At 43.6% G+C, this 17,844-nt stretch overlaps 4 protein-coding genes across 7 annotated transcripts in view; 3 read left to right on the top strand and 1 right to left on the bottom strand.

Moving 5' to 3' along the window:
* Positions 1-17,140, bottom strand: part of LOC117903214 (sn1-specific diacylglycerol lipase alpha) — a 30,597-nt gene extending 13,457 nt beyond the window's left edge. Inside the window, exons 1-3 of one of the 4 annotated variants that reach the window (XM_034815101.1) lie at positions 17,127-17,140; positions 9,295-9,585; positions 7,817-8,016 (exon numbers count right to left, since the gene is read on the bottom strand). The gene's annotated coding sequence lies outside the window, so the exon portion shown is untranslated. Of the gene's footprint in view, positions 1-7,816; positions 8,017-9,294; positions 9,964-17,126 lie in introns of those variants that run through there. The other 3 variants (XM_034815099.1, XM_034815100.1, XM_034815102.1) reach the window with 3 other exon arrangements.
* Positions 645-1,915, top strand: LOC117903218 (aldose 1-epimerase). The gene has a single exon (XM_034815118.1). It carries the CDS (start codon positions 669-671, stop codon positions 1,842-1,844), a length of 1,176 nt encoding a protein of 391 aa, XP_034671009.1. The 5' UTR covers positions 645-668; the 3' UTR covers positions 1,845-1,915.
* LOC117903219 (probable RNA 3'-terminal phosphate cyclase-like protein) lies at positions 10,495-11,894 on the top strand. The gene is made up of 3 exons (XM_034815119.1): positions 10,495-11,393; positions 11,449-11,602; positions 11,659-11,894. Exons 1-3 carry the CDS (start codon positions 10,581-10,583, stop codon positions 11,841-11,843), a joined length of 1,152 nt encoding a protein of 383 aa, XP_034671010.1. The 5' UTR covers positions 10,495-10,580; the 3' UTR covers positions 11,844-11,894.
* LOC117903217 (vitellogenin-3) lies at positions 12,844-14,391 on the top strand. The gene is made up of 4 exons (XM_034815116.1): positions 12,844-13,091; positions 13,160-13,563; positions 13,637-14,318; positions 14,356-14,391. The coding sequence occupies exons 1-3, from the start codon at positions 12,878-12,880 to the stop codon at positions 14,306-14,308; spliced, it is 1,290 nt and encodes a 429-aa protein (XP_034671007.1). The 5' UTR covers positions 12,844-12,877; the 3' UTR covers positions 14,309-14,318; positions 14,356-14,391.
* Positions 17,141-17,844: the final 704 nt, after the last annotated feature.

Below are 17,844 nucleotides of genomic sequence, written 5' to 3'. Positions count from 1 at the left end.
TCTCGTTTTGTTTGCTTTTGTTTTTGCTTTGATAGGGGTTCTCAGTTTCTGGGACACTCGTTTACTGATAAATCAAACATAGATCCCCGGCTACTTATTTGTGGTGCCTGGCGATAAGATAACTCCACTCAACTCCACACTCGACTCCGATGCAAGTCCACTTTGAATGGAGTGAAGTACAGGTGGCACGCACTCAACAAATTTGCTGCTGAGAGATACGACGAGGGAGTCAACCCCTGATGGGTGCCGTTAACATCTATAGATTGGACGATAATTCAATTACAATGATTTATGCATTTAATCAATAATTTTGTTATTTGTTGTAATGGTAATACGGAATTACGTTCAAGTTCAGAGGCAAACGAACTCTGCCATTGGAATGACTGATACAAGACATTACATACATACATATGTCTCAAGAATTTAACCTTTAAAAACGTTTCAATATGCAATGAAAACTATAATACAACTAATAATAAATGAGCAGAGTAGTGCGATTTCATTTGAGATCTCATCTCTGTGTATATGAATACCTTAACTTGTCATACATATGTATGTATGTAGACTTGAATCTTTCATTCAAAAAACATAAATTAAATTCAAAATTAAATTGAAATTTCAAAATTCGGATACTAAAAATTTATATTGGAAACGTTTCGATTAAAATCATGGTTCAAGTGGTTGAGGACATTTTTGGCATTGCTACAAATCCGCTTACGAAAATGGCTCAAGTAATACGTCGCTATACCATGACGAATTCGAGCCACATGTCCGTGGGCATCATCACATTGGGCGCCACCATACAGAATATTCGAGTTCCCGATGCCTTCCAGGAGATGGCCGATGTGGTCCTGGGCTTTGATGATGTTGCGGGTTATCTCAAACATCAGGATCTGAAATTTGGTTGCACTTTGGGTCGTGTGGCCGGGCTGGTCAGCAATGGAGAGTTTATTTTGGACGAGCATCGTGTGATTGTGTCGAAGAATCTCGATCAGAGGCATCACAGCGATGGGGGGTTTATTGGTTTCGATAAAGTCATCTGGGACTTGCATTTGATGCGTCCGGATGGTATCACGCTAAGACATGTCTCGAAAGCGGGTCACGAGGGCTTTCCCGGCCGCCTAGCCGTCATGATTCATTATACCATTGACGACGAGAGTCGCCTGTTTATCCGCATCGAGGCCAACTCAAATAAGACAACGCCCGTGGACATTTGCAATCACACGTACTTTAATCTGGCGGGTCACAAGGCCGGCGTTGAGGGACTCTTTGAGCATCGCTTCTACATGGAGGGCAAGGAGACAATCGAAACGAACACCACAAATAAGGGTGTTCTGCCCACGGGCCGCTGCAGGTCTGTCAAGAACTCAGTCTATGACATCCGTCAGGCCGCCTTTATGGGCGATCGTTTGCGTCAGTTCAAGGATATGCCTGTGCCCGGCTTTCACGTGAACTATGCCTTGTCCAAGGATGTCACATGTCTGGACACCCGATACCTGGGACGCTTCCTGCACAATCCGACTGGACGCTACATGGATATCTACAGCAATCAGCCGGCACTGCACTTCTCCACGGCTAATCAGTTCCCCAAGCCAACGCATGGCGAGGATCCGATTATGGGCAAGAAGTGTACAAGATATTGGCAGAACAGCGGCTATGCGCTGCAGTTTATGGGCTTTCCCGATGCCTGCAATCAGACAATGTTTCCCACCATCATCATACTGCCGGGTGAGAAATATTTCAATGAGACCATCTATCAGTTTTGTGTGAAAGAGCCCTGGCAGTGCTGTGCCACGGCAGAGGAGCTCGAGGCCATGGACAAGGATTTGATAAGGAATTCATAAAAAGGGCAAAAGAAAGGAGTTGACCATTCAGTGAAGAAGAAATCAAGTTAAAGAACATTCCCTCAACTATTTGTATGATTTGCCAAATAATTTTCCTCAATTATGTGCTTGAAACAATTAAATTCTTGAAAAAATGTAACCAAGAACAATTCATTTTTTGTTCTGCCCTTTGGGGTAATTGCAACTGCAGCACACCCCTCATCTGCCACATCTTTTACTCGCTCTTTAGCACATGTTTTTTTCTTTTTTTTTGCCATAGTTTCCGGCATTTGCGTGACTTGACTATTTACATACAACAATTTAAAAAAATGACGACGCCTGGGCGGTTTATTACAGGGTGTCAAATCCGTAGAACGAATACAGGGGGCAGGGTCGTGTGCCTCGTGTGGAGGTATGAAAAAAAAATATAAAATTGTGTATAAAATTAATGCCAAAAACTCGGGCTTTTTACCCATGGTGCGTTGCTGGATACTCAACAAACGAAAAGTCAAACGAAAGTTTCTGGTTCAGTTTTTTTTATATGAAGTTTGGAAGGATTTTTTTTTCGCGAAACCTGAAACAATTTAATAGAAAGTATGCAGATTTTTTAAATTCGTGTACAATCGTACAATTATGTCCGCCTGTCCGTGCTTATGAGCGCCTAGTACACAGAGACCATACGATGTAGGGCACCCAAGTTTAGCATCCAGACTTCTGTTTGCTCACACTGATACAAAGGTATTTAAAAATGTATCCCCGCACTTTTCCGCCCTACAAACGGCGAAAATCATACAGTGGGCGGAGAAGGCAACGATTTGGCCAACGAGCCGCTAATGTGTAGTTATTCCCTTGCCCCTCACTAATGGGCATTGTGCACATGGGGCACATGGGCTATTATATGACACACTGCACACTGTATTTAATTCGCTTTTGAGCTGTTTAATCCTGTATATAATTATGAATAAATTGGCGTTGATTCGCTGTAAAAGAAATGTGCCCATAAGTGAGCGGCCACATTTGCGACGAAAGGCATACGCCAGGCTGCTTAACTGTTGTGCGAATACAGCCTATATTTCTTAGAAACTCTCTATAAAACAGAGAGTATTCTCGTACCTTAAGCTATTTGAATCACGGCATAGATCTATGTACATATGTATCTTAGACAGACAGCGTTTGCCACCGCCTGTTATTATCAGACAGCAGATTGACAGACAAACAGGAGACAGGAGAACTTTATCGAGTGCTTTTGTTATTGAGGATGGGCTGTGGAATAGGATCAGAATCAGAATCCAAATCAAACAAACCCAGCTAATCCCCCAAAAAAGTTGTGCAACCCACCAGCCCACACACACACACTCACACAACAACGCACATATTGGCAGCGTAGTATATCCTTTTGTCCTTTTTTTTGTTGTATGGGAGGTTGTATGGGGGCTTTGTGGTTGTGTTTCGCTGCGCGTCATAAAAACAATGTCATCAGGCGAGAAGCAGGAATACAGCGGCCATCGTGCTAGCTAAAAGGCCAATGCCATGTCACAAGGCAGCCAGAAAGCAGGAAGAGTGAAAACCAAAAGGAGCGGCGAAAAGAAACTTTTATGGCAACGGATGACATATAATTTTAATGGAACGATATACATATGTATGTATGTATGTACATACTACAAAACGATGATGAGAGCGTTAAGGACGAAGCTTTAAGAGTAGAATAGGATCGACTTCAGCCACTAGCAAAAACTAAAATAAAATATAATGTCGCGCGTAAGTGTCAGTGTCTTTCAGTTAGGGAATATTCCTGGGGTTATTCCACATGTATGCAAAGGTTCCAACTGTGCTTTGACTCTTTGTATTCGTTTACAAAAGTAATGGTAAAGCAATATGTCAAGTCTGCTCTCAAAATCCCAAAAGGAGATAAAGATGGATTTTCGGTACAGTCACGTAAACCGAACATCTAGCAAATGTTTTGTTCTTGCTTGCTCTCTCTTTTGATGGCGAGGAACGGTGAACAAAGTCCAAAAATTATGAAGGTTTCCTCATTTGACGTTTTTAACCAATTTTTGGAATGGCCTCTGATGCGTGAAAGAGCTTTGCTCTTCGTCATTCCATTTATTTCACTTTCCATACAATTGATTTGCCTTTTTCTGGGAAATAAAGTTTTATCCAAGCAACAGATCAGAACTTTACAAATTTTCTCGTAGCTTCGAAACCATTTATTGATCGAAGGCGGTTTGTGTGACAAAATTTTTTTAGATAATAAAATAAGGAAGGAGTGACTCAGTGCAGAAAGGGTATGAAAATGTCCTTCAAGTGTAAATTGTTGACCGTTCTTTAACGCGTCCAATTCTAGTTTAAGCTTTTCTGAGCACTGCTTTATTGTTCCTATACATGTGAGTAATAAGTGCACACAACCGCAAAGTAGTGTAACCTTCCGTGCATCTGTAACTCCTATTTGAATGAACTAATGTAAATGCATGTTAATCCAATCAGACAGTTCATGTTCCGGTAAGTATCATACGGATACAAGTGCAAGTGTGACTAAAACAAGGTACTAAATTCATCGGTCATCGTGGCTAGTTTTCCGCTTCTTGTTGTAATCCATGATGCGCACAGAAACAGTGGTGATGAGAGGCGCGGAAAGAGAGTTTGAGCAGAAAGATAGAGAGAGAGCGACAGATGTGTGGAGTATGTAGTACCGTATTTCCTGTCCTTTCACTTGTTTTCCTTCTCTTTCTCTGCAGTTCGTTCATTTACCAACAAGAGCACAGCAGGCAGTAAGAACGCTCCAAATTTCCAGTTCCTGCAAAAAATATGCAATACAAAAAACTGACAACAAATACACGCACACACATGGAGTGAGAGCGTCAGGAGAGAGGAAAGAGTGGATGAGAGGAGAAAAGCTAAAGAAGGTTAGGGGGAAAGGTAGGGATGGTGGTGAGTTTTCAAAGTTTCACAATCCCCAGCGCACACCCACCCATCTACATTCTTAACCCACCGCACCAACTAGAAGAGAACACGCGTGGAATGGCAAACGAGACAACACGACAACACACTGAAAACGCAAACAATATCAAGGTATAATGAAAAACCAGAGAAATCCTGAACAGAAACTGTAAAAGACGAACATAGGCTTTCACTCTCTCTCTCGCATTTAAACATACCTTTTGGTTAACATGCCCTGGCCATGAAGAAACTATATAAGGTGGTCTCGTCGGCAAAAATTATGGAAAAGTGCGAGTGAAAAGTGCGAGTGAAAAGTGCGAGTGAAAGGGCTCTCGCTGTAAGTGTGAGGGCAACGAGAATGGAGTGTGCTGATTAACCATTTGAAGGCAATGTGAAAAAACATAATAATTGTTTCATAATTTAATTTTTAATAGTTTGCTATATAATAGTAGTATTTGTTAAAAAAAAAAAATTTCAAAAAATTTTCAAATGAGCACTGAGAATTAGGAAAAGCGACGAGTAACTCTGCCGCCGACGAGACCTCCTTATATAGTTTCTTCATGGCCCTGGCAAACCAAAACAGAAGCAACAGTGCCGACAGAAACGATTTTCATTCCTGCACAAACAAAATCCGCTAAAACTCGCCGATGGTCCTAGCCACAGGCGATGCGGTGCGGTAGTCTGTGTCATGTTGCTGAGGGGGTCCTAGCAGGAGAGATTGGAGATGGTGGTTGGACGTCGACAGCCGTGTCGCTTGGCCTGTCGGCAACTTTGACATTTGCATGTGTACTGTGCGTGTGTGTGTGCGGGAATCTGCCAATAAACACACTCAAGCACACAGGCAGCGTCACCATCCTCTTTAGCCAAAAAGAAAATCCTTGAAAGTTTCCGCCTTTTGGACAGATGTCCCTTGACATTTTCTCTTGCGCCTCTCTGACATAGAGGAAGGGAATGAGTCCTATGCGATCAGATCTTAGTAAGTATACAGTCTGTCCGCCCAAGTGCGAATTTATCTACCCACCCGCCATACACGCTATGCTGAGAGCTTCATCTCTCTTCTTTAAGTACAGCCAGACATAGGAAAAAGCTAATAGAAGGCGTGCTATAGGCTGGAACATTGAATCAAAAATGGTTTGGAATATTCGTTCTATATAACTGGCGAGGGACGCAGAGATAGAGAGAGAGGGAAATGGGTACAAATGAAAGCTCTTGCTTAGAAGTATTACTGAATTTAACCTAGGAAAACTTTTCCATCTTTGTGTCTGCATATACAACATACCCTGGACATTCCAAGCACAAGTTTTCCATCCTCTCGATGCCTGGCTGTGTTGTCCTCAAAAATATCTAACCCCCGAAAGTGTTTGAGCCTGGGCTTTGGTCCACGGAAGTGTTTTCCATTATGGGAAATGGACATGGAGCGGAAAGCAAGAATGCTTCGACAAGGACACTGCCACTGTCTGCTCACTCACAACGGTTTCCTCTCCCATGGTGCTGGGAGCGACCCTCGTTCTGCTGTCCAGAAATCCCAGCCATCCCCCATTTGCCACCCACCTTTACCTATTTTTCAACCATTGCCGCTGCCACCGCCAACCAGAGCACATCAGCAGAATATTTTCTATTTTTATCACATTTGGTTCAATGTATTATTATATTTTTGTATACCCGGTACTCGAAGAGTAAATGGAGTGTATTTGTGGGGACATGGTTATATAGACTCGGCTATTGATCCTGATCAAGAATATATCTACTTTATGGGGTCGGAAACGTTTCCTTCTGTGCGTTACATATGTATGTACATATGTATGTACATTCACTTTGTGCACAAATACAATATACCCTATTTACTCTTCGAGTACCAGAATGAAGAAATTAATTTGCAGTGGCTAAACCCATCCCGTCCAGCAGCTTATATTTGTTTTTTTTTTCACATTCTCTCATTCAAAATCTGCTTCTGCAGTGTGCGGCCTCTGCCTCTGCCGCGTCTCTGCCTCTGCAGTGTGTGGGTCTAGCGAAGGGGGTCGAGCGAAAGGAGCGTTTTGGTGTGAGAAATGTTGTAGATGTAGATGACAGATGAAGAAAAAATGTCAAATTTTACAAAAAACCGCTAAGGTACAGATGTAGTACTGAATACCGGCTTTAAAAGTTGTGAAGAAGAAGAAGAAGAAGTTGTGTAAGAAGCGTCTCACACGTCCCTTCTCGTTTTATTTGGGAAGTTTAAAATGTAATATTGGGGATGCCTTTCCCGGCATTTTAGATCGAGGCAATTTAATTAAAATTAGGGGTTGATATTTTAAAGTGGGAAATACGATTGCAAATCAATCCACTTACTGACAAAGTAGAAAGCTTAAAGAAAATTTCGGATGTCATTAAAAATACTTGGTTATTTATGGAATTTATAAATTAAATGCCAAGATAAGAGACATAATTTTAAAAGAGCTTCCCAAAAAAAAACCCTCTATATTTAAGGGTGAAAAAAGTTTCATCAACCATAGTTTATATCAGGGCTCGGCACGGCCCTATCCCATGGGTGCGGGACAAGGCGCTGCTGCTGCGCTGCGGCTGCGCTGCCCTCACGTACAAGCGTATTACAGTGATTCGTACCAATACCAATGTTCCGTTTTGCGTGCGTCTTCACACACAAACGCAAAAACGGCTCGTTAATTGTATAGGTGCCGAGCCCTGGTTTATATACATATATTTTTCCATATATGAGCGTGTTGTCCATTTTGTTAGTCTCTGACACTGTGAATATGTTCTATGGTTGATCTTGCCTATTTCACTCCTGCCTGCCCGGCTGTGACCGCTCTTCTGCGCTGCTGCTGCTGTCCAAAACTCTGAACTTAATTTTAATTTCATTTGCTGTTTTCGTTACATTGTTGTCTGTTTTGTGCCCACAATTTGGCAATATTACAAACTAAACAGTAAAAGTATACACGTGTGGTATATGTGCCTATGTGTGCAAAGAGAAACAGAGAAAATATTTACATACATACATATGTATGTATGTATGTGTATATGGAATATGAGATTCTTTTAAGAATGGTAAGAACACATACCGCAATTTTGTTGCCAGCGCGACCGCTGGCTGCAGTCAGACGTCGATGCTGACGCCGCTGCTTAGCTTAGTTTGCCGCAGCCGTTGCGCTACGGTTGGCAGAGTAGCCAACTTTATGTTTGGTTTTCACTTATTATTTTGCTGCTTTTGCTCTTAAACGCTCTGCTTCTTGTTTTGCTTGATTTTTTTCTGTTGGTTGCACTTTAAAAGATTAAACGTTGAAACGGTAAAAAAACGCACTTGTATTGGGAGAGCTTTACAAAGCTTCACGCTTGCTTGCATTAGGTTAAATTATTTGTGGGTTTTACAAACACTTTTTTGCACAACAAAGAGAGAGAGAGGAAGAGAGAGAGAGAAAAAGAGCGGCCATGCCTGACTCTGCTCTCTGTTTCAGTGTAACTAATTTAGCCTTTTTTCTCGCCAATAGGTGGCCGTTTTCTGTACACTTGAATAAGTATTTTATTGTTTTGTTGTTTATAGCCTTTTAATGCCTTTGCAAAACCAAAAAAGGTATTAAAATAGTGAATAATTATTGCGTTTCTTAAAAGTCATTTAGAGCGATATGCATACAGTCATTCCATTATTTGCTTGTTCAGCCTCACTTTTGAGAGCCGCCAAGGCATAGGCTCTCTCGGTTCTGTTTGTTTGAAATTTAAATTGAAAAGCCAAAATATCAAGGTTTATTATTTTCGGTCAATTCTTGTTTACTACTAGTCCATTATACGTTCAAGTTTATATTCTGCTTTGCTTTCGAGCTACTTTGCCAAACTTTTGTTTGGAATTTTCCTAGAATTGAAATCACTTTTGGCACAATTTTCTCCTCCTTCTCTACCCTAAGTTCGCTTTCTGAAAATTCAGACTATTATATTGGTATATTTGTTTATTATATTCCTGATTTAATTTGATTAACATCATCGTTTTCTTTGTGGTTTTTAGCTTTTGGCTTTATGAGGAAATTTCATGACAGCACTGCTGCTGCTACCGCGGTGCCAGATGCCGGTTTGTACCGTTATGCCTGAAGTTTCACTGCGTATTGGCGCTGGGGCTTATTCTGTGGAGCTGCATTTAATGAGTCTAAACTTTCACGCCGCTACAGCAGAAGCAGATGGCAGCGTTGCTGCCTCGCAACAAGACGCGACAGCTCTGCCGGCCTTGTCGGCTAATTACCGGTGACCGGTAATGCAAGAGCCTGCGTCGCAGTTAAACCTGCGCGTAGGCGTCGGATGTGGCACGTTTGCGTAACCCTAATCCCGCTCCGTCGGATTATGTTGCCCCCAAAGGCTATGTGCTCTAGTGCGGATACGGATCGATATGGCAGCCGCGGCAGTGCCGCAACGCACCACACCGCTCTGGCTTTCTCTCTCTCACACTCTCTCTCTAGCATCACACTCTCCCAATCAGACATTCTAATTGGAATCACACAGTCACGCATCGACAAGCAAAAACATTGGGATTGGGGGTGGGGTACACGCTCATTACCATTCAATTGTTTGTTGCTCTTGGACGGAGGACGAGTAGTGGAAGTAGGAGCAGGTGATGACCTCGAAACATCATTCAAATGCAGTTATTTTACAGTTTCTCTTGCGAATCTACTAGTTGGTATTTCGGGTGTCTACACAGAAAGCAATAAACAACACCGCACCAACACCAATACCACCACCACCAGCAGCAGCATCACCATCACCGCACCAACCCCGCCGAAACATCGTTAGTCCATCAGCATCCAAAGAAATTCGAATTGTCTGCTCGCCGTTGACGCTGGCGTCGCAGCTGGCTTCGTCACAGAGCCGACGGTGGATGGCTGTGGTTCCCATTCCATTACTTTCGCTTGACGCCGCGCTGCCGATGAGACGCCGCGCGCTGCCGCTACACTTTGTTGTTTTTCCTTGTGCACTTCTTGTTCTTTAAGAGAAATTTTCTTCTTTAAGGATTTACACACACTGTCTATCGATTTATACACTCTCCATTAAGCACTAATTCCTCACCGGCCGTAATAAAATACAAATTTCGATTCACAATATGTTTTTCATTTATGCACCGTGTTTAATCCTGCTGTTCGTAAAAGACGCGCCGCGCACGCAGCGACGATGGGGCAAATTTTGGGCGGGCGGCGGCAGCCCCGCTCGGTAAGCTTTTGTGTGCAGTGTGACCGGAATTATCGATCAAATATAACTCACAGCCCTCAAAAATATAACAAAAATACCTTCGCATTTTAAAAATATACCGTAAATATACCGAAATCTTAAATCATATTCCTCGATTTTGATATTCTATTTGAGATTCCTATCCTGAAAATACTTCAAACACTGAAACAATAATTTAATTCGATTGTAGAAACAATTTTGCTTATTACAAATACTCTTCTTTATTGGATTGTATACCTTATGACCCTATATTTTACAAAGTACTTACTACACATTTTATTTATTTATTTTTTTTGGTATTTAATCGCTACAGCGTAATTGTATTGTCACACGACGATGAGTCTGCATTGACCAGGTACTTCAGTTTATGTTTGGGAAATATTCGAAAAAAAACTATTTTACTATTTACTATTGAACTCAAAAAGAGATGTTTGACGAACGGACACCAAAAATGTTTTGTACTACACATTTTATACATATCATCAAATTAGTGAAAACGTTTTCTTGATATCGATACTATATCGAGTTCCGTATCGATTGTTGTTTACCTTACTCTGGACGCACGTGCACGGGCTGTGCCGAATAACTTTTCAATAAATTGTATTAAATATAAGTTAAACCATGCCCCCAGTGGCGCAGGAAGGCAATTGCCTCATTTACCGTGGCAGCAACTTCCTTAAGCAGCGCCTTATCCTCGCTTGCCTCTCCGGCAAGGCCCTGAAGATCACACAAATTCGATCCGAAGACGAGTCTGCTCCCGGTCTAAGGGAATACGAGATCAGTTTGATACGTTTACTGGACAAAATTACGAATGGCACACGAATCGAACTTAATCCGGCCGGCACCAGTGTCATGTTCACGCCCGGCCTGCTCCATGGCGGCCAAATTCATCACGATTGCTGTGTCCAGCGTGGCATTGGCTACTATTTGGATGCTTTGATCGCCCTGGGACCATTTTGCAAGAATTCCCTGCACTGCACTCTGCGCGGCGTAACCAACAGCAAGGACTCGCCCTCGGTGGATCACATCAAGGGGGCCGCTTTGTCCCTGCTGAAACGTTTCCTCTTGGTGGACGATGGCCTCGATCTGCGTGTGGTGAAGCGCGGTGTGGCACCATTGGGTGGCGGGGAGATTGAGTTCCGTTGCCCCGTGCGCAAGAGTCTGCGTGCCATCCAGTGCCAGGCGCAGGGCATGATCAAGCGCATACGCGGCACGGTATATGCCTGCAAAGTGTCGCCCGCGATGGCCAATCGCACTGTAGAGGCCGCCAAGGGATGTATGCTGAAATTCCTGCCCGATGTGTACATTTATACCGACCAGAATCGTGGCAAAATGTCGGGCAATTCTCCGGGATTTGGCATTTGTCTGCTAGCCGAGACCACCGACGGCGTGTGCTTTGCCGCCGATTGCAGTTCCAACGCCCCCGACGAGTCTGTAAGTAGTAGAGACGCACCCATATTTGGCATAGCTTATCCTATCATCATTTTAGGACACCCCTGCTGTACCTGAGGATCTGGGCCAGGAGGTGGCCATGCGCCTGCTGGATGAGATCTATCGTGGCGGCTGCTGTGACTCTGCCTACCAATGGTTGGCGGCTCTCTACATGGCCCTCGGACAGAAACACGTCTCCAAATTCCTGACAGGTACGACCGAGCACTCGGAGCATAAGAATTGTATTATCCAAGACTGCCTTTTACAGGTGCTCTATCCACATATACGGTTCACTTCCTACAACATCTGCGCGACTTCTTTTCGATTACGTTCAAGCTGGAGAACCCGCACGCCGAAGATGAGGATGAGGCCGATGATGAGCGTGGTGCCCAAAAGGTGCTCATGGCTTGTGTGGGCATTGGCTATACCAATATCAATAAACGTGTTAACTAAACGATTTTGCATGCTAACGATTTCTTAGAATAAACTCTTTTTTTGTGTTGTTTTATGTAGTGCAAAGGAAATTCTTTAATTTCTATACTGTGTACTCAAAAGTGTAAACGAATGGATAGATGGATACATTATGAATGTACTTAACTATGCGCCGTGCTGTTTAATGTATGGAATGGCGTATTCCCAAAAGGAATTATGGACACACATATGTAGATTTACGGCCATCAAAACCTTAGATCACAAATCATAATTCTGGAATCCAGAATGCGTTTCTGCCTTCCATTAAATATTGTTAATAATGTTTTAATAACCATTATATTTTTGTAAAGATTGGAAAGAGCTATTCAGAATAGGGATGTGTGGGCCATTCTTGCCCAGTTGCCCAGAAGTTAGACAGAATCTGTAAGTGTTTTTGAACAGCCCTGCCTTTTAGCCTGGTTCTATAAGAAGCCGTTCCCTGCACATATACATATGTACATACATACATACATATGTAAATATATACCCTGTTTGAGCCCTTTATCGCTGCGCATATGTGAATATTTGGTGCATTTATAGCCATTGTATACATACATATATCTATGATTGCACAATCCCCTTGGGTTGTCATCCAATGAATTGGTGCGGTAGCCGCCGCAGTCGCTGCAAGTTTGTTGCGTCTCGAGAGATGTACCTAAGCAAAGGCTTAGGTTTCCAATCAGCTCAGGTTACACGAGTATGGTTCAAGAACCTCTCTCTGATAACAGATCCGGTTGCCCAACGCCAAACCCAATGCAAAATCGAATAGTATTTTTTTTTCGCAAATGAGGCATTTTCCGCAACCAGTCGCATATGCATGTATATGGACGAGTTTATATACATTCCCGTGTGCAAGATCAGCAGAAAGAGAGCTCAGAGGCAGAGACTTGGACTTCCTCTGGTCAGCACAAATCCGGAACGCCTGAGAGGGCGCTCTATAAAAAGACTCAACACCGCTGAGACAACCATCAAACGTCGATCAACGTTTGGACAAGACCGATTCGAAATACCCAATCATGAGCCTGAGACTGTGCCTGCTGCTGGCCTGCCTTTGCCTGGCGGTTAATGCCAACAAGGATGCCTCCTCCTCCACGAGTATGCACGAGCTGAAGCCCACCCAGTGGCTGAGTGCCGCCGAGCTGGAGAGCGTGCCCTCGTTGAATGACATCACCTGGGAGCGTCTGGAGAACGAGCCACTGCATAAGGGTGCCAATTTGGTTGAGAAGATCTGTAAGTCTCATGCCCCGCCAGACTTTCGGAGCACACACTAAACCACATCTTCCATCCTTCCAACCCAGATCATGTTAGCCATATTAAGCACGATCTAACGCCCAGCTTTGTGCCCAGCCCCAGCAATGTGCCCGTCTGGATTATCAAATCCAATGGCGATCGTGTGGAGGCCAAGCTGAACAATTATGTGGAGAAGGCCAAGGCTCAGACCGGTTTCGGTGAGGATGAGGTTACCATTGTGTTGACTGGCCTGCCCCAGACCAGCCAGACCGCCAAGAAGGCCATGCGCAAGCTGGTCCAGGCCTACATCCAGCGCTACAATCTCCAGCAGCAGCAGAAGAATGCCCAGGAGCAGCAGCATCAGCAGCAGCAGGGACAACAGAAGAGCAACGATTACGATTATACCTCCACATCCAGCGAAGAGCAGTCGGATCAATGGAAATCAGCCAAGACAGCCAGCGGTGATTTGATCGTAAGTGTTCCGAAGCAATCCCCCAGCCAACTCGAGTCTTATTTGTCCCATTCTATTTCCCACCCAAATTTAGATCATTGATCTTGGATCCACTTTGACCAACTTCAAGCGTTATGCCATGCTCGATGTGACTGCCACTGGTGCCATGATCGGCCAGACTCTGGTTCAGCTGACCAACAAGGGTGTGCCCCAGGAGATTATCCATTTGATTGGTCAGGGTATTGCCGCACATGTGGCTGGTGCTGCCGGTAATGATTTCACCGCCCAAACCGGACACAAGCTGCGCCGCATCACCGGTCTAGACCCCGCCAAGCTGCTCTCCAAGCGTCGCAACTCTCTGGTTGGTCTGTCCCGCGGCGATGCTGACTTTGTTGATGCCATCCACACCTCTGCGTATGGCATGGGAACCTTCTTCCGTTGCGGCGATGTTGACTTCTATCCCAATGGCCCGTCTGCTGGTGTGCCCGGTGCCAAGAATGTGATCGAGGCCGTGGCCCGTGCCACCCGCTACTTTGCCGAGTCCGTGCGTCCCGGAAATGAGCGCAACTTCCCCGCTGTCCCTGCCAATTCGCTGGAGCAGTACAAGGAGAACGATGGCTTCGGCAAGCGCGCTTACATGGGTCTCCAGTCCGACTTTGATCTCCAGGGTGACTACATTCTCGAGGTCAATGAAAAGAGCCCCTTCGGCCAGCGCACCCCAGCCCACAAGCAGGCCTCATACCATGGTGTCCATCACCAGAACTAGGATTCCCCACTCATAATCCATGTACGGGACTCCAACCCCATGGGGTATATACAAAAGCAATCTCAGAAGAAAATTTAAAGTAACAAACAAAAATCCTAAAAAATCCCACAAAAAATAAAGCCTGCTAAATTTTCTAAAAAAGAAAGCGCATTTTCCTTTGGTCTTAAACTAAAGATCCTAAGGTTCGTTTAGACGCTGAGTCTGAATAGCGTAGAGCTTTCATGTATGTGAGGATTCATGCTTTGTTCACACGTTGAATCATTTGGCATGAATCGTGGATCCTAGCTGAGGGCAGAAGGAGAGAGACATAGCTGAAAAGCTTCTGTGAATCAGTGAGATTGTATGCGTGAAATGAGATTGCGAGCATCACACGTACACATGAATCTGCGATTCAGACTCATCGTATAAACGCAGCTTAGTTTTGCTTTAATATTGTATGTATGTATGTACATATGTACATATACATATGTACATAATACAATTAATCCAAATTTGGAAACATTAAATTGACATATGTATGTATACAACATAGTATGTTTATGTATGTATGTACATATGTTGAAAATTATAATATATTTGTATGTAAATATGTATTCGAAGCGTTATGGTACTGCCTCTAAACAAGCAGTGCATCCGTATAGGCAGAAATCTCAAGAGAGCGGCAGGGGAAATGGCAACTAGTGTCAGATTCGACTGCTTGCGCACTCACTGCACTGCTTGGTGCAAGATGGCATTATTTTGAACTAAATCATTTCCAAACTCAATTACTGTTGCTTTCGCTTTTGGGGCATGCGCCTTGTGCACTTTCCGTTTTTTGTAAATGTCAAAGTTGAACTTCATCCACATGCATAAGAGGAATAGGCGAAAATCCACAACAACAACAACAACAACGGCAATGTTCAAAGAGAGCAACAGACAGTGGGAAGAGGAGAGAGCCGAACTGAGAAGAGCATTTGGCGTGTCTGTTTGTTTATTTGTTGATTTTGGCCATTCCGTTCGTTCGCTGAAAACGTAAGCAAAATGCTGAGCATGTCGTGACATGTTTGCTATGACTTTGACAGAGACAACTCGTTACTAAACATTTTGATACGAGTGGGTGGCTTATCGTCGGTTCAGTTCATCTGTAGAATACACCTGGAAGCCCTTTACGTCAGTGCTGCTGGACTAACGGATCTCAGCCTTCCGCTCTCTATATGTATCTGTCAACGTCTGTCAATCTACATATGTATGTATGTATGCCTGTACCTTAATCTAATCTCAGGGTAAGGAAGGTGCAAGGGACTACGAGATGAGTAGATAGAGAAGGAGATACTGGCCTTACCTTGGTGTTAGAATGCTTTTACCAAAGAGCAGCTTGCAGCCATCTCGCCTCCTCTCGTTCCTGCCTTCCACTGGGAGAGTGATTGCGGTGGAACGGATACCCAATCACCCAACCCAACGCGCACTGAGCAGTTTGTAGCAGGTTCACTACAATTTCTTAGGGAAATTATATTTGCATGTGTACATACATATATTATTCATTGGCCGATATGCATAAATCCAATTTACAACCCCTTGGAGGCAACTGCGTCACCTACGCGAACACAGCGTCTCGGTCTCGTCACCCGGCTGCGTGTGAGAAGAGAGGAGAATGAACAATTTTCTATGCCGCTTTCTCGCGCGCTTTTGATGCGCACAACTGACCAACTTGCCAACTGGGGTGTTCTGGGTTCCGTTCGCCGTGGCATGGCCAATATTATAAGAGACTTTCAAACTATTCGTACATTTTTTTTTTAATATATCGAATAGCCTCATATCGATAGCACAAGGGCTGGGCTGCATTGTTTTTAAACAGCATTTGAAATGTTGTCTTTTAATTCCATAAACTTGTTGTATTCTTATATGTATGTACATATGTATGTATGTTCATTCTTGGCTGAATACATTTAATTCATTTCACATACATACATAAGCAAACGTTTCTTGGAATCACCCCATGCGTGCCGTGCTGTGACTCTCCATTGCTTTTCAGCAGGGGCTGGCTGGCTCTGTCTGCCCTGCTTGCTGCTTCGTTCAGTGTGCTCTCGGCCGCGGCCCCAAGCAGAAAGCAGTTGGTTGGCGCTTTCAACCTTCAGAAAATTAGTTGCGTGTATATATCAAATAGAATATCCATATTGATAGCCAATATCACCTAATATTATCAACGGCAAAAAAATCATATGTCTATTTATCGATATATCAATGCTGCAATATATCCCCTTCTCCGCACCGAACGCGGCGGCAGCCAGCGCAAGCTCCGTTTCTTTTTTTGGTGTGTACGTTTTTGATTGCAAAAAATAAGGCAAGCAGCCTAAGAAGAAAAGCTAGCACAAAAAAAATGTTCTTCTGTGTTGGCCTGGAGAAGTGTTCAGAAAAAATTCGTAGATAAAGTTTTGTGTTTATAAGAAAATAGAGCCTAGGCAGCTACATATTTACTCTATTCACGTTTTTGTTGTGTTTTTATTTTTGTTTGGTTGCTGTGCAGATGCCTCTCTGTGAATGATAAAAATGTGAGTTTCCGGCATTGTTTATTGTGTTTTTAATCGTGGAAATTGTTGAAATTAGCAAAAAATTGCTAAGGATAACAGCAGCAGTTATCCGTGCATCTGTGTGTAGCGAAGCGAGCTACTGTTCCTGTACCTGCCAGTGTGTATTTTGTGTATGTATGTGTGTGTGTGTACACGAGCGTGAGCGAGTGTAAGCAGTGCGTAAATGCGTAAGCTGCGTTGTTGGCTGTGGCCCAGGTCTCAAGGTCCCGCCCTCCATCCCTCAAAAAGCTGCAGCTAGTGGCTGATAAGACTTTCCATTCCTTTGAGCTGCAAACAAACAATTTTTTGTTGTTGTTTGTGGCCGCTGGTGTAAGTTTGAAATGCTCTTGCAAGTGATTTTTAATGCGTTCTCGGTCCTGTTGTAACTGTTTGTCCGGCCATATGGCTAGATATGATGTGTCAAACACACACAAACACACGAGTACTCATGCATGTACATATGTACATACATATGTACATATGTATGTACACGCAGACAATGGATGTGCTTGCAGCGTCTTTGGCTTGTTGCTTCTTATTTTCTTGTTTTACGTTGTTGCTGCTTTTGCTGCCTTGTTATATTTATAAATAATTAATAAACATAAAGCGTGCCACAGGTGTGCTCAGAGAGGCAGTTGCAGAGAGAGTGAGAGAGAGGGGGAAAAAGAGCAAGAGCGAGACCAAGAAAGAGTGAACTAGCGACCTTTGTGTATTTGTGTGCGTGCCTGTGTGCCCCTTTCAGGGCTGCTGGTTTGGCTTCTTTTAAGTCAAATATAGAATATGTAGGTCAACCCTGTAATCTGACTAAATTGATGAGATGTTACAGGTTTAATTGTGTTTAACCTTTTACCTTAAGCTAAATTTAGTTTATTTCAGACCTTTGTACTGTTCGCTAACTACTCGTTACTATTACTTTCCCCCTGGCACTTCCGGGTGTGGGCTTTTTCATCTCTCGCATTTACTTGTCTCTGCTTGAATGCGCTTACCGTA

The sequence above is a fragment of the Drosophila subobscura genome, chromosome A (genome assembly GCF_008121235.1).
Source record: "Drosophila subobscura isolate 14011-0131.10 chromosome A, UCBerk_Dsub_1.0, whole genome shotgun sequence".
NCBI classification, from domain to species: Eukaryota; Metazoa; Arthropoda; class Insecta; order Diptera; family Drosophilidae; genus Drosophila; species Drosophila subobscura.
The sequence above is the reverse complement of the archived record's forward strand: the minus strand, read 5'-3'. Positions and strand labels throughout refer to the sequence as shown.